Raw genomic sequence first — 24,984 nt, 5'->3', positions numbered from 1 at the left:
ATGAATAGCATCTCCATCATGAAAAAGCAACATAATGAGGTAGATTATGAGGTCAAGAGTCACACAAGAAGCCCATTGAAGAGTCTGATTACAGTGTGGTAGAAGCTGTCCTTGAGCCTGGTGTTATGGGCTTTCAGGCTTTTGTATCTTCTGCCGGATGGAAATCAGGAGAAGAATTTCCGGGATGCATGGGGTCCTTGATTATGTTGACTACTTTACTGAGGCAGTGAGAAGTATTGACAGAGTCCATAGAGGAGGGACTGGTTCCTGGAACAAGACCATAAGATACAGGAGCCATTTGACCCATCATGGCTGATCCATTTCCCTCTCAGTCCCAACCTCCTGCCTTCTCCCCGTATCCCTTCATGACCTGACTAATCAGTCTATCAATGTCTTCCTTAAATATTCCCAACGACTTGGCCTCCACAGCCATCTGTGCCGACAAATTCCATAGATTCACCATACTTCGGCTAAAGAAATTTCTCCTTATCTCCATTCTAAATGGAAGTCCCTCTATTCTGAGGCTGTGCCCTCTGATCCGAGACTCCCTCTCCAAAGGAAACATCCCCTCCACATCCACTCTATCAAGCCTTTTAACATTTGACAGGTTTCAATCAGATCCCCCTCATCCTGAATTCCAGTGAGTACAGGCCCAGAGCCATCAAACACTTCTCATCTGACAAGCCTTTCAATCCTGGAATCATTTATGCGAACCTCCTTTGAAACTTCTTCATTGTCAGCACATCCTTTCCTCGATAAGGTGCCCAGAACTGCTCACACTACTCCGTGAGGTCTCACCAGCGCCTTATAAAGCCTCAATGTTTTATGTTCTAGTCCTGTTGAAATGGATGCTAACATTGCATCTGCCTTCCTCACCACCGATTCAACCTACAAATCAACATTTAGGGAATCTGCATGAGGACTCCCAAGTCACTTTGCACCTCAGAATTTTGAATTCTCTCGCCATTTAGAAAAAAAGTCTACACTTGTATCTGCTGAACTGTGTCCACAACTCTCTGTAATTTCTTGTGGTCACGTGCAGAGCAGTTGCCATGCCAAGCTATTATTTACCCAGACAGGAAGCTTTCTACAGTGTAATGATAAAAACTGGTAAAATTTAATGGGACAGGCTGTATTTCTTTAGTCTCCTGAGGAAGTAGAGATATTGGTGAGCTTTCTACTTCCAATTGTTTTGCCCATACCTTCCGTAACAAAATTAACATGAATATTTTTATTCCTTATCATGATACTGTAGTGTAGTGGTTAGTGGAAAGCGATTATAGTGTCAGCAGTCCGGGTTCATTCCTGCTACTGTCTGTAAGAGTCTGTACTTTCTCCCCATGACATGAATGTTTCCTCCGGGTGCTCTGATTTCCTCCCACTTTCCAAAGACATACGGGTTAGTAGGTTAATTGGTCACATGGGTGTAATAGGGCTGTGCGGGCTCATTGGGTTAGAAGGGCCTGTTACTGTGTTGTATTACCAAATCCAAAATCTAAAAAAATTGATGAAAATTTACACAAAGTCTGGCAGCATAGGCAGGAGCAAATCAAAGCAGTTGTGTCAGAATAATGGCTTTCCTTCACAAGAAAGAATTAAGCATTTGAGGATTCCATCATTTTCTTTTTATTCAAGTGACTATTTCCCATTGTAAATATTACACTTTAAAATGACATAAAAATTAACAACTATTTTAAGCAGAGGCACCTTAGCACAGGGGTGTTCCACACAGAGACACAACACCATGAACAATGAATTCTCCAACTTTTGACAACTGGTTGGGTGGCAGGATGGAAATACGTCTCTACCAAAGGAGGGGTAAGGGTCACCCTGGCACAAGGTGTAGCCCACCCCTGCCCCCACAGTTCAGGGTCATGTGAAGCCATGGGAGCAGATGATGGATGGTCATATGAACAACTGGTGCATATCACAAGTCCTGGTTATGTGACCACTGACGCCAGGCAGACAATCTCTGAAGAGTATTGATAATGGCTGGGGTCAACTGTCTTGTAAAGACACTGTCCAGAAAAAGTCAATGGCAAACCACTTCTGTGGAAAAATTTTGTCAAGAACAATCATGGTCATAGATCATGATTACCTATATCTTATGACAAAGCACATAATGAAAATGATGCTACTCCCCCTCAGTCCTTTTTCTCTTTTCTCTCTCCTCCTGATCTACCTGGTTCCCATTAGCATATCTCTTTCTCTCTCCCCACCTTTTCTATCTGCCCATCACTCACACTCTCTCGTCAGCAGATCTCCTCTCCTCTCTCCTCCCTACCTGTCTCTCTTTATGCCATTCTCCATCTTTCTCTCCTATCAGATTCCATCATCTTCAGCCCTTTATCACTTCCAGCTAACATCTCCCACCTTCTGTGCCCATTCACACTCCGCCCTCCTACATCAGCCTATCAAACTCTCCAACCTGGATCTACCTATCGCCTGCCAGCTCTTCCTCCACCCATTCCCTCCACAATTTTATACTGGGTGACTATCTTCTGTCTTTCAGATGGAGAGCATCAACCCAAAAAGGTCGGACTGACCCGCTGTTTGTGTGTTACTCCAGATGTGCCAGGTAGCTAGTACTGGTGATGAGGGCATTATATTTCCTGGGATCCAAAGCCAGAAGTCCCATAGAACTCCAGAGTTGTTAGTTATATAATTATGTAAGTATCCAATAGAACATGCACTGAGATGGAGGAAGTGGCCATTTGTTCAAATCATAAGTTCAAAGTAAATTTATTATCAAAGTACATATATGTCACCATATACAACACCGAGATTCATTTTTTCACGAGTATACTCAATAAATCCAATAACCATAACAGAATCAATGAAAAACCTCACAAACGGAGTAAACAAGCAGTGTGCAAAAGACAACAAACTCTGTAGACACAAAAAGAAAGAAAAATAGATAATAAATCAGTAAATAACTAAATAATCAATAAATATTGAGAACATGAGATGCAGAGTTCTTGGAAGTGAGTCCATAAGTTGTTCAGTTATGGGGCAAGTGAAGTTGAGTGAGGATATCTCCTCTGGATCAAGAGCCTGATGATTGAGGGGTATTACCTGTTTCTGAACCTGGTGGTGTGAGTCCTGAGGCTTCTGGACTTACTTCGTGATGACAGCAGCAAGAAGAGAACACAGCCTGGATGATAGGGTTCCTGATGATGGGTACTGTTTTCCTACAGCAACGCTCTGTGTAGATGTGCTCAATGGTGGGTATGACTTTACCCATTATGAACTGAGCCGTATCCTCTACTTTTTGTAGAATTTTCCATTCAAAGGTACTGGTGTTTCCATACCCGGCTGTGATGCAGGCAGTCAATATACTCTCCACCACATATCTATAGAAGTTTGTCAAAGTTTTAGATGTGATGTCAAATTTTCACAATCTCCTAAGGAAGTAGAGGCTTTGCTGTGCTTTCTTTGTAATTGTATTTAAGTGCTGGGCCCAGAACACGTCCTCAGAAATGATAACACTGAGGAATTCAAAGTTGCTGACCCTTTCCACCTCTGATTCCCCCCCCCCCCCCACCCCCCCCCCCGTTGAGGACTGGCTCATGGACCTGTGGCTTCCTCCTCCTGAAGTTAGTAATCAGCTCCTTGGCCTTGCTGACATTTAGTAAGTTGTTCTGGCACCACTCAGACAGAATTGCAGTAGATGCTGATTTGCCAACATTTTTGATTCGGCCTGTGATAGTGGTGTCATCTGCAAACTTAAGTGTGCCATTACAGCTGTGCTTAGCCACACAGTCATAAGTGTAAAGCAAGTAGAGCAGGGGCTGAGCAGACAACCTTGTGGTGCAGCTGTGTTTGATAACACTCTGGGTGACACAGAGGAGCTTACATTCAATGGCCACTTATATTAGATACAACTGTACCCCTTGCTGGCTAATGCAAGTGTCTAATTAGCCAATCATGTGGCAGAAATTCAATGCATAAGAGAATGCAGACGTGGTCAAGAGGTTCAGGTGTTGTTCGGTCCAAACTTCAGAATGGGGAAGAAATGTGATTTAAGTGACTTTAACCGTGGAATGATTATTGGTGCCATTCGGGGTGGTTTGAGTATCTCAGAAACTGCTGATCTCCTGAGAATTTCAAACACAATAGAGTTTACAGAGAATGATGTGAAAAACAAAACACAACATCCTGTGTGAGCAGAAGTTCTGTGGGTGAAAACACCTTGTTAATGAGCGAGGTCAGAGGAGAATGGCTGGACTGGTTCAAGCTGACAGGAAGGTGGCAGTAACTCCAATAACCCTGTGTTACAGCAATGGTCACTAGAAGAGCATCTCTGAATGCACAACAGTTGGAAGTGGATGAGCTATGGCAGCAGTCGACCATAAATATACACTCAGTAGCCACCGTATTAGGTACAGGAGGTACGTAATGAAATGGCTGCAGAGGGTATGTGCAGAAAGTTTTAAAAAAGTCTTGAAAGGGAAACATTTTAAAATACTGTAGTTTAGTCAGAACAAAAGTTTCATATAAATAGCCTGTAACTAATTGTTCTTTCGCTCATGTTTAAATCCTTTTGCCACTCTGTTACTCAAATGTCACTTCAAAAATAATACCTTACACTACCTGGTTGATTTAGCTTCTTCCCTTATTTCTGATGTCACTTTAAGATAGCAACAAAATACGACGATTAATATTTAGCTTCCCTGGAATTAACTGCATCCTGTTGAGCTGATTTACCAGGCTGTGATTATTGAGAGCTGATGTCTGTAACAGTAAATCAGTGTGTATGCATGGACCACCGACAGCAACGGAGGCTTCACTTGAAGAGGGGATTGACATCACAGGCACTGCAAAACTCATCAGGCAATCACCGGGGGGAAGATACTGTCAGAGGCAGTAATTATATCTGGTAATTGGTGTCATTTACCTCGTCACAGCCCACTGGATGTGACTAACACAGGACATTTGAGCTGTCACACGCTGTTAGCTTTGAGGTGCTAGAGGTTTAGGAAGTGCATAAGGTCTTTCTCATCTTGAGCAATAACTATATGTACCAAAATGAGTTTCTGAAATGTTAAGCGTTCCTAAATAAAAGTTAGTGTAGTGAAAAGAAAAATAAGATTCTTAAGTGTGTGTAGCTAAAAGATTCAGTTTTGTTCTTGTTCCTCAATAATTAGATTTTCATAGAAGATTTTATAAAATACTCAAAAATTAATAAACTCTGAATTTTTTTCCTGGTATTGGGTAGATACCCAACCATCCAATATCATGGGAGGTGTGAGAACATTCACTATTGGTCAGCAGCCCAGCAAGGAGGGGAAAAGGTATTCCCAGCTTTCCACAGATGCAGAAGTTAAACTCTCTGTGTTTGTGAATAATTGAATTTGATATCCATGTGAGCTCTGGCCCACATCCCCCAAATCAGAGCACTCAAAGCCCCCACCCCCTCGACACCAACCATAAGTAATAACCCCACCACTTTGGCATATTCATAACACTAAACTTTAAAATGGGTGTCAGGAGAAGGAAGATCCCAATATAGACCAGGACAATAAAGGTGTGGGCCAGAACAAAGTGACAGGGTGGAATGACACTGAATCTTCAGTAACAAGATCTAGAAACACAAGGGGGATAGTTTTCCCACTGCCTGCGTAATTATAGCCTTACTCAAGAGTTTGAGTGTGAAGTTTTGGGGTCCCATCATCGGCTAGTCTGGGGATCGATATCGAAGACTGGAGCCTGAAGCACGATTAGAAGTTGAGAAGTTGAACCCGAAGTCTGGAGACTGGAGTTGCAGACTCTGCTCCTGAAGTTGGAAGATCATCCACGTGTGTGGGAGGGGGGAGTGGAAGGGATGAAAGGAACTTGTTTAACTGTTGTTTTGTCGTAATGTTCAGTTTTGTTTTGTTTGTGTGTTCTGCCAAGCACTATGGGCTTGCTAAGTTGATGCTGGAATGTGTGGCCCCCAGCACAACCTTATGCTGTGTTGGTTATTATTATGTATGTTTCATGCATAAGTGATAAATAAGATTGAATTTTAGATCCCCAACGTTACAACAGATGCAGAAGTTAAACTCTCGTCAAATGCCACTGTCTTTCAGTTTATGGACAAGGTTGCATTGTCCTGAACACAAGTCCAGGAAAGCCACAAGGCAAGAAAATACAACGTGAAACCGATCACATTGATCCCAAGCACTGGGAATCTTCATCTATTTCTAAGTGCTATCAATATGTTTTCCAAGAGCTGGGGTGGAAATACCCAGTTACCTGTAACTTCCACATTTTGGAAACAATATAACAGCTTCAATGGCCTACCCTTCGTAATTCAAACTAAAATCCTATGCACTCATATTAGGAACAAGCGAAAATCTACAGAGGCTGGAAATCTGAACAACACACACAAAATGCTGAAGGAGCTCAGCAGGCCAGGCAGCATCTATGGAAAAAAGCACAGTCGGCATTTCGGGCCGAGACCCTTCGGCAGGACTGGAGACAAAAGCTGAGGAGTAGATTTGAAAGGTGGGGGGAGGGGAGAAGTAAAAGTAAATAGGTGAAACTTTGAAACTTAGAGGGGAAGGGATGAAGTTAATTGGAGAAAGAGAAGACATGGAAGAAAGAAAAAGGGGGATGGAGCGCCAGAGGGAGGCCATGGGTGGGCAAGGAGGTAACATGAAACAGGGACAAAAGGATGAGAAATGGTGAAGGGGGGAGGGTATGGAAGCATTTAATGGAAGTTTGAGAAATCGATGTTCATGCCATCAGGTTGGAGGCTACCCAAATGGAATATAAGGTTTTGTTCCTCCAACCTAAGAGTGGCCATATCCCAACAATGGAGATGAGGCTATGGATGGACATAACAGAATGGAAAGTGGAATTAAAATGGTTGGTCAAGATTAACAGTGATGCTGTTTCTGACATAATTAACTGCATTATCTTGCTTTACTGTGACCCACTGGCTTTTCTTTCAAGACATACACAGCCATTGTATCTCTCTCCATGCATAGTCTGCACTTGTCTGAGTTACACTTTAGTGATTGGGTTGAGTTGTTCTCCGACCTTGGCAATCCATTTGCGAACATTTCGTCACCATACGAGCAGACATCATCAGTGCTCTGTTCACTTGTGGAGTGTCCTCCGAATGCTTGGCCTTTATATACTTATCTATCAGTTGATTAGTCGTCATTATGGAAACTCAATTGTGACGTAGGGAGGGGTTCTCATCACTCATGGTGAACTCTGTGCGTTGTGAAGAATTTTGCTTCCATTGGCTTATAAATGGAATCAAGGTCTACAAGTCTGTTTATAGAATTGTTTGCGGAAAACCATGCTCCTGAGGATTCTCTTGAATGCCGGGTGTTTTCATGCAGCACGATTTTCACTTTCAGTGCCCAATCGAATTTGTGCCCCTCTCAGTCTTAATGGGCAGAGACTAGGAGGAGTTGGTCATGCCACTTAACAGCCAGCTGATGTTCATGGACCCTTGTGGATAGTTTTCTTCTTGTTTGGCCGACGTAATATTTGCTGCAGTCCCCGCATTGGTGATGAAACGTTTGGAAATGGATTGCCAAGATCGAAGAACAACTCAACCCAACCATCCGCTGCCTGAGCTTTACACTTTTTGAGTTATTTCTTACACTTTAGTGACGTTATTTTTAATCATGTTATGGTTTTGGTGGTAGAGTTTGGTGAGGGACGTTGAAGGAATTGGATTTGTGTATATAATATTGATAGCTGGCATTACTGACAATTGCTTTCTGTCATCAGAACATGAAAAGTTCCGAAGCTCAGCTGATCATAACCAGTTACAGTTCTGTGAATAATGACATTTAATTACAGATTAACCTGTAAGAAATGAAGTTATTATCACTTGGGTTTAGCCCACATAGAACATTTGATATATAAACCTTAAGGGAGTCACAATACAACTTTATCTAGCTCTCCTTCCACAAATACAGGAAGGCAGTATTGAATGAAAATACTGCGGAATGTGGCACTATCTCGGGCCCCAGTGATCTTTGACCCAACACTAGAACACAGAACACTACATTGCATTGAAACCTATCGAATGGTGAAAGGCCTTGATAGAGTGGACGTGGAGACAATATTTCCTCTGGTGGGAGAGTCTACTACCAAAGGACACAGACTCAGAACAGAGGGATGTCATTTAGAATGGAGATAAGGAAAAATTTCTTCAGCCAGAGAGTGGTGAATCTGTGGAATTTGTTGCCACAGGCGACTGTAGAGGTCAAGTCACTGGGTATATTTAAGGTTATTAGATTCTTGATTAGTCACAGATGAATAGATTTGGGGAGAAGGCAGAAGATTGGGGCTGAGACTGAAATGGATCTGCCATAATGAAATCGCGGAGAAGACTTGATGGGTTGAATGGCCTAATTCTGCCTCATATCTTATGGTCTTATTACATCACAGGGGGAAGATCTTTAACCCATAATGTTTGAGTTGACCATGTTGCCAATCCAAGATAATTCCACCTGCCTGCACAAGTTCCTTATCTCTCCATTCTTTCCTTTTCATTATTGTGCAAAATTCCTCTTAATTTGCTGTTACTTCTGTTTCCACCACGTCTCCTGACAGGCTATACCAGGCATCTGTTACTCTGTGTAAAGATAAATCTTGCCTTGTAAATCTCCTTAAGCTGTTTCCTCTCACCATAAAGCTATGGCTTCTAGTATTTAATATGTCTCATATTTGTCTGCCTCCCTACACCTCCTGGTGGTCACCTATCTATCTGACTGAAACTTTGGTGCCATCACCTCCTTGGAAATTCCTGTCTCTGACACTCTGCGCTCTCCGGTATGATCCTCACTAAGTTCAAATGCTGCTACAACCAATAACACATGAGATTCTGCAGATGCTGGAAATCCTGTGAGTGAGTGAGAGAGAGAGAGAGAGAGAGAGAGAGAGAGAGAGAGAGAAAGACACACACAAAATGCTGGAGGGACTCAGCAGGTCAGGCTACACCTATGAAGGAGAATAAACAGTTATCATTCTTTCCTCAGGAATGGAAAGGGCAAGAGGGAAGAGGCCAGAATAAAAAGGTGAGGGGGAGGGCAGAAGGATTACAAGCTGGCAAGTGATAAGTGAAGCTAGGTGAGGGAGAAGGTAGGTGGCAATACCTCCTATTCCGTTTGGGTAGCCTCCAGCCTGATGGCATGAACATTGGTTTCTCCAACTACAGGTAATTTCTCCATCTGCATTCCCCTCTCACCCTTCTCTTCTCCTCACCTCCCTCTGGCACCCCTCCTCCTTTCCTTTCTCCATGGTCCATTCTTCTCACCTATCAGATTCCTCCTTCTTCAGCCCTTTACTTTTTCCACCTATCACCTCAAAGGTTCTTACTTCAACCGTCCTTCCCACCCACCCATCTTCCCCTTCACCTGGGCTCACCTGTCACCTGCCATCTTGCACTCTTACCCTCACCCCAACTTCTTATTCTGTCTTCTTCCCCCTTCCTTTTCTGTCCTGATGAAGGGCCTTGGTCCGAAACATCAACACTTTATTTCTCTTGATGGATGCTGCCTGACGTATTGAGTTCCTCTAGCATTTTATGCACCTTCAACCAATCTATACCATTCACAAGGGCACACTTTTTGATTTTTTATTTAGAGATACAGCACTAAACAGGCCCTTTGGGCCCAACAAGCCGCACCGTCCAGTAGCCCATCTATTTAACTCTAGCCTAATCACAGGACAATTTACAATCAGCAATTAGCCTACTAACCGATGCATCTTACGACTGTGGGAGGAAATGGAGCACTCAGAGGAAACCCATGCGTTCGCGGGGAAGAATGTAGAAACTCCTATGTGAATTGAACTCTGAACTTCGACATCCCATTTTCCTGCAGTCATAGACATCAGGGATATTTGACCCCTCCCTGATCTTCCACATCTCACGAGAATAGCATATCACTTCACTGGCTGCCATTACTCCCCATTTAGTAAACAAGTAGACTTGAAATTCTCTGTTCAGTGGAATTCCAACATGATCTCCATCAGCACAAGTGCACCGCAAAGCTGTGTGCTTAGCCCCCTGCTCTACTTGCTTTATACTATTGACTGTGAGGCTTAGCACAGCTCCAGCAGCATATTTAAGTTCGCTGATGACACCACTGTCATAAGCCAAATGAAAGGTAGTGATGAATCAGTACATAGGAAGAACACTGAAAATCTGGCTGAGCGATGCCATAACAACAACCTCTCAATGTCAACAAGACTAAGGAGCTGACTGTAGACTTCAGGAATGGGAAACCAGAGGTCCATGAGCCCTCACTCATCAGAGGATCAGAGGTGGAGAGGCTTAGCAACTTTAACTTCCTAGGTTATTTTTTCAGAAGACCTGTCATGGGTCAAGCACATGTGCAGTTGTGAAGAAAGCATGACAGTGCCTCTACTTCCTTGGTAATTGCAGGGATTCAGCATGACATCTAAGACTTTGACAAACTTCAATAGATGGAGAGTGGACAGTAGACTGACTGGTTGCATCACAGCCTGGTATGGAAACACCAATGCCTTTGTATGGAAAATCCTACAAGAAATAGTGCCCAGGACATCATGGGCAAAGCCCTCCCAACCATTGAGCACATCTACATGAAATGCTGTTGCAAGAAAGCAGCATCTGTTGTCAATGATCCCAACCATCCAGATCATGCTCTCTCCTCACTGTCACCATCAGGTAAAAGGAACAAGAGCCACAGGACTTGCATCACTAGGTACAAGAAAAGTTACTGCCCTTCACCATCAGGCTCTGAAACCAAAGGTGATATCTTCACTCAGCTTCACTTGCTCAGTCATCGAAATGTTCCCACAACCAACGGTCTCACTTTCAATGACTCTTCATCTCTTGTTCTTGGTGGTTGTTGCTATTTATTTATACTTGCATTTGCACAGTTTGCCATATTTCATTGGTTCTGTTATAGTTACTATTCTATAGATTTGTTGAGAATACCCACAAGAAAATGAATCTCAGGGTTGTACGTAGTGGCATATACCTATTTTGATAATAAAGTTTTGACCTTTGAACTTTTGAACGTTGGTTTCTTGAATTGGTTGACATAACATGAGTAAACATTGTCATTCCTGTCAGAATCCATTGCCTTTTTTTGTTTCTTTGAGGGTACTTTTGGAAGTGGTATCTTTTAATTAATGCTTATGAATTCTTTTTCTTTTTCTTATCCTTAGAACACGATGAATGTAGCACAAATCAACACAGCTGTGATGAGAATGCTCTGTGTTTCAATACTGTTGGAGGTCACAATTGCATCTGTAAACCGGGATATACAGGCAATGGTGTTCAATGTAAGGGTAAGTGGTACAAAAGTATTAACTTTCTTCAGCAGTGGTTGAACCATTGTAGAGATTTCATCATGTTTGCTTGTTGGTTTTTCCCATATTCTTTACAAGCACTATGTTAGAGTGTACAAAAGAGCTTCCCGCTAATCTTTCTTCCAAAGTCCTATCTCAAGTCCAAGTTAAACTTCAAATCAATATTCTAATGTTCTGATTGCCTGATTTGAATGAATCACTGGACCCAAGTTTGTTATCTTCTTCGATTGCCAAACAATTGGAATTGAAATCTGATTCAACAATAAATGAAACCCATCAAAAATCATTTAAAGTTTGTTGCAATATTTTCATATGGCTCATCATCATAATTATGTGCAGTATTGTATGACATAGGTGATCATGGTCTTTCCATGACCATGATTGCTCTTGGTAAATTTTTCTACAGGAGTCGTTTGACATTGCCTTCTTCTGGGCAGTGTCTTTACAAGACTGGCAATCCCAGCCATTACCAACACACTTTAGAGATTGTCAGTGGTCGCATAACCAGGATTTGTGATATGTACCAGCTGCTCATACGACTATCCACCACCTGCTCCTATGGATTCATATGACCCTGATTTGGGGGGGGGGGGGCTAAGCAGGTGCTACACTTTGCCCAAGGGTGACCTGCAGGCTAGCGGAGGGAAGGAACACCTTACACCTCTTTTAGTAGAAATTTATCAACACCCCACCATCCAGTTTAAATGTTTGCCCACTCCATTTCTGCTGAACATCAAAATCCATCTTCTATATCTTCCAACTCTGATTAAGGTTAAAGTCAGCACTACATTGTTATTAGGCAATACACACAAGATGCTGGAGGAACTCAGCAGGTAGTGTAGCACCTATGGACAGGAATAAATAGTCAAGAGTCATGATTAGTCAGTGCCACTTCCAGTACACAAGTGTAAAGGAAAATGAAATAATTGTTAACCTGGTCCGATGCAGCAAAAAAACCCCAATAATAATAATAAACACAACGTATGTCCAGTACTGTCCAGAAGTCTAAGGCATGTATGTGCGCACGCGCTTGCACACTCACACACACACACACACACACACACACACACACACACACACACACACACACACACACACACACACACACACACACACACACACACACACACACACACACACACAAACACAAACACCATCCCCCCCCCCCCCCCAGGGGTGTCCAAGCCTTTGTACTGTAGTAATTTCATGACGTGTGTGATGATAAACCTGATTCTGATATGGGTCTCTATTGTGGACTGAGAGTGGGAAGTGGGCCGGGAGAGGGGAATCATGGTTGGGAAAAGGGGAAGGGAGAGGGGAGGGAGCAGGAAGCACCAGAGAGACATTCTATAATGATCAATAAACCAATTGTTTGGAATCAAATGATGTTACCTGGTGTCTCAGGGCTGGATGTGTCTGCACCCACATCACCTTCACCTCTGGCACTTCTCTGCCACCTGTCCCACACAACTGCTGTGGCATTCCACCCTCACTATTCCCAACATCCTTTACTTCTGCCAGATTTACAAACGCATACTCCATGTTGATGTATACACTACTGTGCAAAAAAGTCTCAGGCAGCCTAGCTATATGTTTGTGCCTAAGACTTTTCCACAGTATTATAAGTACTTAAGGTAGTTTATATATTGTTTTTGAGTCTGGTGGTCCTGGCGTGGATGCTATGTAGTCTCCTCCCTGATGGGAGTGGGACAAGCAGTCTCTGGGCAGGGTGGGTGGGATCCTTCATGACAACGTTGGTCCTTTCCTGGCACTTTTTTGTATCTATGTCGTTATTGATGGGTAGGCTGGTGCCAGTGATGCTTTGGGCAGCTTGAGCCTGTTGTCGAGCCTTCCTGTCCACGCAGTGCAGTTTCCGTACCAAGCAGTGATGCAGCTTGTTAGTCTGCTCTCTGCCGTGTATCTGTAGAATGACACGAGGACTGATGCGCGTAGTCCAGCTTTCGTTAGCCTTGTCAGAATGTAGAAGCGTTGGTGAGCTTCCCTGATTGTGTAGAATGTCGTGTGTGAAGTGCAATCCCTGGAGTTGGAAATTGCTTACAGTTTCCACTGCTGTGACGCCAACATAAAGAGGGGTGTGAGTGGTCCAAGTTCAGCTGAAGCCAATAACCATCTCCTTTGTCTTGTTGACACTGAGAAAGAGGTTACTTGCCTGTCACCATGCCTCGATCTCCTCCACCTCCTCTCCGTAGGCTATCTGTTGGTGATGAGCCTCACCACTGTCATGTCAACGTCAAACTTGACAATCTGATTACTCGGGTGTTGGTCGTTCAGTCATGTGTGAGCAGAGTGTACAGCACGTGGTCCTGGGTGGCACCCGTGTTGAAGACGATAGGGAGGGAGGAAGGAGCGGTTGTGCATCCTGACTATCTGAGGTCTGTTGGTTAGGATGTCCGACACCAAGTTGTGCAGTGGTGTACTTAGATCGAGGAGTAGGAGTTTGTTCACCAAGGTTTGTGGGACAATAGCATTGAATGCTGAACTGAAATCCAGAAGCAACATTCTGACATACAGTAACTGTCCTCGTTTTCCAAGTGTGTCAGGGCCAGGTGCATAACAGATGCCACTGGCATCTGTCATAGAGCCGTTCTGTTGGCAAGCATATTGATGAGTGCCCAGTGTTGCTGGAATGGAGTTTCTGAAATGTGCCATTATCAGCTGTTCAAAGCACTTCATGATGATTGGCATCAGTGCTACTGGGCGGTAGTCATTTAGCTCTGACAGCGTACAGTTCTTTGGTACAGGGATGATGGTGGATGATTTGAAGCACGTGGGGACAGCAGCCTGGCTGAGTGAAATGTTGAAGATGCCCATGTAGACGTCAGTAAGCTGGTGTGCACATTCCCTGAGTACTTGGCCTGGGCTGTTGTCAGGGCTGGCTGCCTTATGGGGGTTGACTCATTGCAGATTCCTTCTCATGTCTGCTGCCGTTACAGACAGAGACTGTTCACCTGGGAGGCCGGAGTTGTGTTGCACGCCTCGAAGCATGCATAGAAGTTGTTTAGAATATCAAGGAGAGAGGTGTCACGGGGACAGTCGACACTGGTTTTCCTTGTGTATTCAGTATTGCCCAAGAGGCATCAAAAGGGCAAAGGGCATCTGACAACTCTGAGAGCCCTCTGTCAGTGTTCCAGGCTTTTAGTAGGGAGTGCACCACCATGTTCAGTCAGGGCTGTGAGTTACCAACATCAACTGGTTCTATCTCTCCACAGATGCTGCCTGACATGTTGAGTTCCTCCAACAATTTGTATGTACTGCTCGAGACTTCCGGCATCTAATGACTGCACCATTATTTTTGTCTCAATAGTTAAAATAGTATTTATATAATCTTACAGAAAGTAGAAGTTTCCAACTCAAACCCAGAGTAAAAGTAAATTCATTTAGCCAAATTTTATTCCCTTAAAAAAACAAACTCATTGATTAAAATTAAGCCTATTCCTATAAATATGACCACACCACTTAAAATGGCTTTGAACTGAAGATGTTGGTTGAAGTGTTTGTGTTGGTGAAAGGAGCAGTGAAGTGAAGGCTGTTTCAATGAATTTACCTTTGACATTAAAAATGCTCTGTACTGTTAGTCTGCAAGTCAAAATGTTTACTTCATAAATGCAGCTGTAATAGGCAAAATTGCAACCGACTAACTAAGAAGGTTAGAAGAACTTTTGGAATATGCAACTGCAGCTTGTCATCCATGTAACTGGCTCAGATCCACAAGATTTCTCTGCCTAGTGATTTACCATCCAGTAATCAGAAGGAACACTGTACTGTACCCAGGAGACCTCTGAGTGTCAGAAGCTGAATTCGTATTTTCAGTTTTCCACAGTCAGAGTTTATAGACTGTTACCTGACACAAAGCATTTTAAACCAAGGAATTCCAAGAATCAATAGTAATCAATCGCATCTTGCATTATGGTTTCCATGGTTATAATGTTACTGATGTGATATTGCCATGCAATGGCTTGAATAAGTATTCAGTATATTATTTATTGGTTTTAAATAGAAATGTGGAATTAACGGAGCGGAGATCAACTCTGCCTGTGAATGTTCAGTGTTCTAGCTTTAGTTATGCCACTAGGTAATTCAGTACAAGCTGCTTGCTCAAAGTTCAAAATAAATTTATTATCCGAGTACATATATGTCACAGTCTACCACCTTGAGTTTCATTTTCTTGTGGGCATTCACAATAGATACAAAGAAACTCAATCAATGAAAAAGTGCACACAAAGACAAACAAACAACCAATGTGCAAAGGACGATAAATTGTGCAAATACAAAAAGAAAAACAAAATAATAAATAAATCAATAAATATTATCTAACAATATTGAGCACAGCAGTGCCTCTACTTCCTTAGGAGTTTGCAGAGATTCAGCATGACATCTAAAAATTTGACACACTGCTATAGATGGTGGTGCAGGGTATATTGACCGATTGTATCACAGCCTGGTCTAGAAACACTCATTCCCTTGAATGGAAAATCCTACAAAATGTAATGGATACGGCCCAGTCCATCATGGGTAAAGCCCTCCCCATCACTGAGCACATCTACATGAAACGCTGTCATAGGAAGACAGCGCCCATCATCAGGGACCCCCAACACCCAGACCACGCTCCCTTCTCACTGCTGCTGTCAGGAAGAAGGTACTGGAGCCTCAGGACTCACACCATCAGGTTCAGCAATAGTTGTGACCCCTCAACCATCAGGCTCTTAATGCAGAGGTGATAACTTCACTCAATTTCACTTGCCTCATCAATGGAATATTCCAACAACCGAAGAACTCACTTTCAAGGACTCTTCATCTCACGTTCTCAATATTTATTGCTTATTTATTTATTATTATTATTTTTCTCGGCTCAGGGTGGTAAAACCTGAGGTACAAGCACAGCCAAGAACACTCATTTCTCAATTGCTGAGAACGTTCAGACTGTTCTTGAGGTGTTTAGTATTGTGGCTTTCTGGAGATTTACATAGATATTGCTGTGTAGGCCTAATTGTTTAATACCATTGTGTAGTGAGTTTGGGATGATACCAGTTGTAGATATTACTATTGGAACAATGGTCATGTTCCAAAGTCTTTCAATTTCCTCTTTTAATTCAGTATATTTCTGGTGTTTTTCACTTATTGATTTTTGTAAGTTGTGTGTGTTTGGAATGGCTTCATCTACCTTGTTTATCCTGTATTATTATATCCAGACTGGTTACTATGTATTGTCCTATCTGTAATAAAGATCTATTACATTATTATTATTATTATTATTATTATTTATTCTTTTAGTATTTGCAGTTTGTTGCCTTCTGCACATGGTTGAATGCCAAATTTGATGCAGTCTTTCATTGATTTTGTTATGGTTATTATGCTGAGGATTTATTGAGTATTGCCCACAAGAAAATGAATCTCAGGGTTGTAGACGGTGACATATATGTACTTTGATAATAAATTATGTTAAACTTTGAGAACTTGAGTTGTGCAGACCAAGACGCCATGTGATAATATTACACTTAGAATAGAATCATGTTCATAGTCCTTTTACCCAATCAAAAATGCACTGAAGTAACAAAATTAAGTTGTCTAACCTTTCAACATGAGATCAAGATTAGTCCTTAGCTCCATTCTGTACTTCCAGTGATTCCTAAGGGTTTTTATTTTTGTTTTCTGACGCAAAAATCAAAATGAAAGGTTTTGTGTGACCTTTGAACAAAACACAATGAATATCCAAAATATAATGTCACTTGAATTGTCAACATCACTCCTCATTTGTAGGTGAGACAATGGTGCTACTTTTCCCCAAGTAATTTTGATCAATTCCAAGTGGATTATTTTAAACTAAGAGAAACACCCACAAATGCTGGAGGATCTTGGCAGGTCAGGCAGCATCTATGGAAATGAATAAACAGCCGATGTTTTGGTTTGAGACCCTTCATCAGGACTGTATTTATTTTAAACTAACCTTCTCAGCTGGAAATTGATGGGGTCAAATCAACCACTTTCTTTACACTCAGCTGGATTTTCCTGTCTACCGATGTTGGGATCCACCCTAGGATGCACTGGGATGCATCATCAGTGATGTTACCTGGGGTCATCGGATGTTTCAGATCTTTCAACATCAGGCACCCTCGCCCAGGCATCCCGGCTGTGGTGAACTACATATACCTGTCTGGACACGCCCCTCTGCTGACTGCTCCTGTGGCTCCTCCCACAGACCCCGGTATAAAGGCGATTGGAGGCACTGCTCCTCCCTCAGTCTCCAGGATGTTGTGTGATGGTCTCTTGCAGCTGACAGTGCTTTCTTCCAGCTAATAAAAGCCTATCTCTTGCCTCATGTCTCTGAGAGTTATTGATGGTGCATCACCGGCCAGGATTGATCAGGCCCTGTCTTGGTCCATGGATCACACCTCTTGATCCATAACCATCTGGAGACTCGCTCAGCAGCCTCTGTGACGGTCATGATGGCTCTTTTCTTTGCAGCCCCCGTAATGCCAAGAAGAGAGTAGGTTAATCACAAACAAGAGAAAATTTGCAGATGCTGGAAATCCAAGCAACACACAAATCCAGGGAATTCAGCAGGCCAGGCAGCATCTATGGCAAAAGAGCACAGTTGACATTTTGGACTGAGACCCTTCACCAGGACTGGAGATAAAAAGATGAGGAGTCAGATTTAAAAGGTGGGGGGAGGGGAGGAAGAAATGCAAGGTGATGGGTGAAACTGGGAGAGGGAGGGGTGAAATAAAGAACTGAGAAGTCAATTGGTGAAAGAGATACAGGGCTGGAGAAGGGGTAGTCTGACAGGAGGGGGTAGAAGGCCATGAAAGAAAGGAAAGGGGGAGGAGCACCAGAGGGAGGTGATGGGCAGGTAAGGAGACAAGGTGAGAGAGGGAAAAGGGAATGGGGAATGGTGAGGGGAGGGGGGGGGATTATCGGAAGTTTAAGAAATTGATGTTCGTGCATTAGTTGGAGGCTACCCAGATGGAATATAACGTGTTGCTCCTCCAACCAGAGCACGACCTCATTGCGACAGTAGAGGAGGTCATGGACTGACATGTCGGAATGGGAATAGGAAGTGGAATTAAACTGGGTGGCCACTCGGAGATCCTGCTTTTTCTGGCGGATCGAACTCTACACAGTGAGCAGCCAGAAAAAGTTTTACACTCCGCCTCTATAGGCTCACATCGTGCCCTCCTCCCCTTCCTCTGAGACTGCTCTACCAGCTCCTGGTATTTGGCTTTCTTACAATCAAAATCCTCCTCAAGAGTGTAAAATAAACACTAGACAGGATGATAAACTAGCAGATAATCTAGTTAATTCCCTGCCCAGTGTTCAGTTTCTAATGCCTCTCTTTTATCTCCTCCACACCCATTAATGCTGACTGGGGAGAGGACACAAGAAACAAGACGTTCAAGTGGACTATCCAAATTATAATGTGGGTACAGGGCCGATTAGAAGCTGGGTAGAAACAGAACATTAATGAAATGCTTTGTGGGTTAGGTAACATTTATGGAAAGAGGAAAAGTTAACCTCTCCGCTGTGAGATTCGTCATCAGAGAGACAAAGAAAATGAGGAAAGACAGAACGAGCCAGTGCTTTTCTCTTTGGAGCAAAGGGCGGTGAGAGGTGACATGATAGAGGTGTACAAGAAGATAAGAGGTATAGATAGAATGGTCAGCCAGCACGTTTTACTCAGGGTGGCAATACCTGAGCAAAGGAAAGTTTGCCAGTGATGTCTGAGGCTGGTGTTTAACACAGAGGTTGGTACATGCCTGGAATGCATTGCCAGGCATGGTGGAAGGGACAGATACATGAAGGACATTAAAAAGACTCTTAGATAGGCACATGGATGAAAGTAAAATGGAGGCATGCCCTGTGTAGGAAGTAAGGCTTAGATTGATAATGGAGTCGATTAAAAGGTTTGCACAACATTGTGGGCCAAAGAACCTACACTGTGTTGTGCTGTTCTGTGTTTGCAAAGTTCTTTGAAAGAGAGAAAACAAGATAGAATTCAACAGCAGCAAAGGTTGGGTAGGGTTCAGCAGAACAAAGGGAATATCTCTGATGGGATGAGACCAATCTGTAAATCTTGCAGTTAGGAAGGAATTATGCTTTATGAGTGTGTAGTTCAGTGCTAATAGTAAGCCTTCAAATAGAAAAAGGAAAAAAAATGAGCCAAAATGATAATGAGCCGAATGGACAGTTCTAATGCAGACAGAAAGTTAGAGAACTTGGCACGAAGGACTGAAGGCTACAATGTGCCTAGATGGAAGATGAGGCTTTGGGTCTCAGTCTTGTATTGGTCCATGTAACAGTGCAGGAAGCGATGGGCAGAAAGGCCTGAGTAGGAGTTGTAAGACTTTTTGAATAAAGCATGCAGAGTCATTTTATGTGCTTAACAAAAGCTGCAGCCTTTTACTTCAAACTTGAAACAGTCACCTTACACTGACATCATTACATCAGACTCCGTCTCTTAAAGTGAATACAGCAACTCAATGACAGTGTTTGTGAATTAAATAGAGCACTTTCTATTATGGACAATATGTGTCATCTGTCACCCATTACATTACCCTGTACAGTAAGGGCATTTGAGGGCAGACAACTTGAAGTTGAACATGCACAAAATGCTGGAGGAACTCAGCAGGTCAGGCAGCATCAATGGAGAGGAATAAAGAATTGACATTTTGTGCCGAGACCCATCAACAGGACTGAAAAGGAAGGAGCAAGAAGCCAGAATAAGCAATTGGGAGGAGGGGAAGAAATACAAGCTAGAATGTGATAGGTGAAGGAGAAGGTAGGTGGGTTGAGGAGAGGGGATGAAGAGAAAAATTGGGAGGTAGTAGGTGGAACAGGTAAAGGGCTGAAGAAGAAGTAGGAGGATCCCCTTTTACCCCTTTTCTTCTCAACTGTCTATCACATCCCTCTGGTAGCCCTCCTCCTTCCTTTCTCTTGTGGCCCACCCTCCTTTCCTATTGGATTCGGGTCTCAGCCTGAAACATTGATTCTTTATTCCTCTCCATAGACGCTGAGTTCCTCCAGCATTTTGTATGTAATTCTCTGGATTTCCGGCATTTCCAGAATCTCTCGTGTTTAGAAATTCGATGTCACTCCTGCAGACTGATTGCAAGTACACCACTAAGTGATCACGTATCCGCATTTAGTTTCATCAACACAGGAGGCCACGTTGTGGACACCAAATGCAGGACATCAGACTGGAGAAATTTGGAGTGAATCATGTCTTCACATAAGAAGATTATTTTGGTGCCTTGAAGGTAGGAAGAGAAGAGATGAAAGGAAATGTGTTGTATCTCCTGTGAGGCTAGATATCTTACAGCAAATGACACATCTCCTATCACATATCAGGAATCTAAAGGAATACTTTTCAATTGCCCAGATCTGTATCATTCCAACAACACTTATGAAACTCAGGATTAAGCAGCCCACTATGAGTGGTACCTCATGCACATCTATTCATTCATTCAGTCCTCCCTGTCTGGTGCACAGTGACTACAGGGGTACCTTCTATGAAATGCACTGCTGTTACTTGCTTGGGCCACATTGAGTTCAATGCTGACTGGCCACTCCTTCGACACGGCTGCTGCCAAGCTGTATTGGTCTGTAAGTTTTCTGCTAAAAAAAAATGGCACGAGGCACTTCATGTTTAAGCAAAATCGTAGCAACTCATTTAGTGTACTCTGAACACAAAGAATGTCACGTAATTACGTCATCAAGTCAGACCTGTCTCTATAAGTAAATCCCAATTCAGTGTCGGTAGTTGTGAATTATGTATGTTTCACCAGTTACATTACCCTACAGGTCTCTGATGTTCCTTTGGATTTACCAGCTACATGGAGAGGGGGAGACTGCTGCGTGGGCAACAGCTTGCTCCCCGCGTTGTACTCTCTTAGTTTGCCTACCCTGTCGACTGCTGGGACGCAATATCCATGGTCGACCCTGACTAACGGAGGAATTCAACTTGCTTGGTTTACTCTAATAGTCATTCCTAAATCAATGGCCAGGCCAACAAGAACATGGGAGCGTCATTATCTACAGGTGCTCCTCCGAGTCACACGCCATCCAGATTTGGAAATGGTTTCGTCTTTCTTTGATTTATTGTTGCTGGCTCTAACACTGGAGTTCTCTCCCATGAGTACTCTGCCGCTATCTTTACTGCTGCAGTTCAACTCATTACTTTTTCAAGGTAGTTACTGATGAGTTAATAATCCTGTGAGGATGAAGATCAGAAAGAGAAAATAATTTTTTTTAAAAGCTACCCAGAAGGGATTCCTAACCACAGCAAACAGAAGAAAGACTCATTTAATGAATCTCAGCTGTTTCCACATCCCACCGAAGCAAATAAGAAAACTGCCAGGGCCATTATCTTCTCAATATTTTGGAGAAAAAAAACACAGCAAAAATGTTAGAAATTGGAAACAAGTTAGGATTTTGATTCTGGCACCATCTGTAAGGAGTTGAAACGTTCTCCCCCTGAATCGCATGGATTCTTTCCCAAGGTGCTCTGGTTTCCTCCCACAGTCCAATAACATATTGGTCAGTAGGTTAACTGGTCATTGTAAGTTGTCCTGTGATTAGGCTAGTGTTAAATAGGTTGTTGGTAGGGCTTTTTGACCCAAAAGGATCTGTTCTGTGCTGTATCTCTAAGTAAACTGGTATGGTAGTGTGATGGTTAGCACAACCCTTTACAGTACCGGCTTAACAGATTTTTGCATTGTAGGGTAATTAAGGGTTATGGGGAAAAGGCAGGTAGGTGGAGATGAGTCCATGGTCAGATCAACCATGATCTTATTGAATGGTGGAGCAGGCTCGACAGGCCAGATGGCCTACTCCTGCTTCTATTTCTTATGTTATCCTATGTTGTGACCTAGGCTCAATTCCTGCCGCTGCCTGTACGGAGTTTGTATGCTCTCCCCGTGACCGCGTGGGTTTCCCCTGGTGCTCCACTTTCCTCCCACAGTCCATAGATGTACTGGCTGGTAGGTTAATCAATCAGTGTAAACTGTCCCGCAATTAGGCTGGGATTAAATCAGAGGATTGCTGAGTAGCATGGCTTGAAGGGACAGAAGGGCCTACACGTTGTATCACAATAAATAAACAAATAAGAGGTAACATTTAAAAGAAAATAAAAAAGGTAAAAATATCAGGTGAAACAATTCATTGGTCATGACTGACCATCTGAGAATTCTCTGTATGTACTTCGGCTGTCTATCAATTTCATTTTAATTTATACCTCCAAAGATGTTTTTTTGGAACAAATATTAAAAATGAAACAAGTTTAAAAGCAATTTATCAAATAGAAGTGTGAGTCAGGGACAATTCTTTACTTGTCCCTTTTGCCAAAACTAACCTTCAAAGATGGTTAAAGTGATGGCGTGAGAGGATCACTGAGACTACTGTTCATGATTCAATTAAGGAAACTTATTCAAGAGCTCCATACAATTTATTTTCTGAAGAAATGGTAGAATGTATGAAAAGTCAAGTTCAAATGTAATGTGAACAGTTTGATACTTTATGAAAGGGATTTGTTGAGGGGACAAGGAATGGCAAATGTTAAATTGTTGGATTGGAATTAATCTGCAGACAATTCGATCGGCATGTTATATATTCAGTTTTGTATCAGCTCCTATGACATTCCTGTTTTTCAGAGAGTTACACTTGCCTTTGGATAGATTTGCCTTAAATCATGCACTTTATTGTTGGAAAGTCTATCTTACTGACCGGGATTCCATTGACAGGATATGGCTCCTGTTAATAAGATCCCTCCATTGTAAATTTGTGCAATTTCCATTTTCACCTGGAATGCCCAAGTTAAATGGTTAATAAGGATCTGGTACAATTCTGAGAGTATCTTGTGTACCACTTGACTGCTTGAATTACGCATATCAACCCACAATCAGTTGTTGGAAAGAAATATACCATTATAATTGTCCTATTCTTTTCCCATGAACGAAAAGATTTTGTTCCATTTTTTTAGTAATATATTCAGTCTCTGGGTCTAGAATCTTTAATTCATCCTTTGTAATTTACCATAAGATGTAGAAGCTGTATAAGCCATTCAGCCATCAAGTCTGCTCTCTCATTCAATCAAGGCTGATTTTATTTCAACCCCATTCTTCTGCCTTTTTCCTGTAACCCTTAACATCCTCCCTTACCAGTCAAGAATCTATCAATCTCTGCCTTAAGTATACCCAGCGGCTTGGCCTTCACAGCCCTCTGCGACGACTTTCACAGACTAACCACCCTCTGGCTGAAAATCATCCTCTATATCCCAGTCTTAAAGGAACTTCACTTTGTTCTGAGGCTACCTCAGATGCTAGACACTCCTAATAGAAGCAACCTCTTTAAGTATGTCCACTTTATCCAGGCCTTTCAGTATCCAGTAGGTTTCTCTGTGATCCCCCTCTTCCTTTTGTACTCCATTGAGTACAAGATCATAGTCTTCAAATTCTCCTCATTCATCAAGCCTTTTGTTCCCTGGGTTATTCTTGCAAACCTTCTCTAGACCCCCTCCAAGACCAGCATGGTATTCTGACCAATGCTTTATAAGTATATTTTTTCTTTTATGTTCTAATCCTTTTGAAATGAATGCTAAGATTGCATTTGCCTTCTTTACTACTGACTCAACCTGTAAATTAACCTTAAGGTAATCTTGAACTAGAACTCTCTTTCCATCTCCAATTTACTGAGTTTTCTGCACTTTTATTCTTTTTACCAAAGTACGTAACCTCTGCTGTATTAACATCATCCACTTCTTTGTCTCCTCCCTCAACCTGACCTGCTCCTTCTGCAGACTCTCAAACACTGCAGCACTCAACATCATCACCATCATGTGCCATGTTGAATGATGTGGGTGATCATAGTCTTTGACACTGATGGTTCTTGGCAAATTATTCTACTGAAGTGGATGCCATTACCTTCTTCTGGGCAGTGTCTTTACAAGACAGGTGACTGCAGCCATTATCAATACTCTTCAGGAATTGTCTACCTGGCATCATTGGTCAATTATCAGTCAACAATAAGAGAACATACACCACATAAAATTATAAAGAAAGGGTATTTCTAATTTTAGCTTTATCAAACAGTTATTAGGAAAAATAAAATAAAATAAGAAGGCCCATTACAGTTAAACCTGTCCAATGTGCACATAACTATTGGAGCTCATCTCTTCCAAAACTTGGTATTCAGAGGTGTATCTCTTAAACACCTGCCATACTTTCAAACCCCCCTACAAGTTCATCTCAAGTCAGCTAGGTCTTTCTCTCTCAGGAGTATTGCCCTTCCTCCTTGAGCCATTCTTCTGCACAAAGCACTTCTTGTAACAATGACCTTCCTTCCAATGACATTCTGCAGCATCTTTCCTTCTGTCCCACTCTGCAGCTCCTGCCAAAAGACCCCAAACCGGACTACCATCTATCACAAAACTCTCTCCACCCCATTTTCTTTAGAACTTTCTCCAGCTCCCACTATCCTGATTGGCTGACACCACACTCCCAAGTTAAACAGCAGTGCTTCTTACCTTTAGCCGAAACCAAAACATTCTCCCCGCAAGACACACTGCTTTTGCAGAAAACTGCTAAAAGAAATATCTACAGCATAGTACTAGAAATCTTAACCAGGGCAGTACATTCACAAAGGTGTCTTGTTCCAAAGACA

At 42.5% G+C, this 24,984-nt stretch overlaps 1 protein-coding gene across 2 annotated transcripts in view; it reads left to right on the top strand.

Annotated features, from left to right (window-relative positions):
* LOC140734964 (protein kinase C-binding protein NELL2-like) overlaps positions 1-24,984 on the top strand; it is a 320,968-nt gene that overhangs the window by 166,510 nt on the left and 129,474 nt on the right. For both annotated transcript variants that reach the window (XM_073059717.1, XM_073059716.1), the window contains exon 14: positions 11,170-11,292. In XM_073059717.1, coding sequence (XP_072915818.1) covers positions 11,170-11,292 — 123 coding nt within the window. The remainder of the gene's footprint in view (positions 1-11,169; positions 11,293-24,984) is intronic.

The sequence above is a fragment of the Hemitrygon akajei genome, chromosome 10 (genome assembly GCF_048418815.1).
Source record: "Hemitrygon akajei chromosome 10, sHemAka1.3, whole genome shotgun sequence".
NCBI lineage: Eukaryota > Metazoa > Chordata > Chondrichthyes > Myliobatiformes > Dasyatidae > Hemitrygon > Hemitrygon akajei.
Note: the sequence above shows the minus strand (reverse complement) of the source record. Positions and strands in the feature narration are given on the sequence as shown.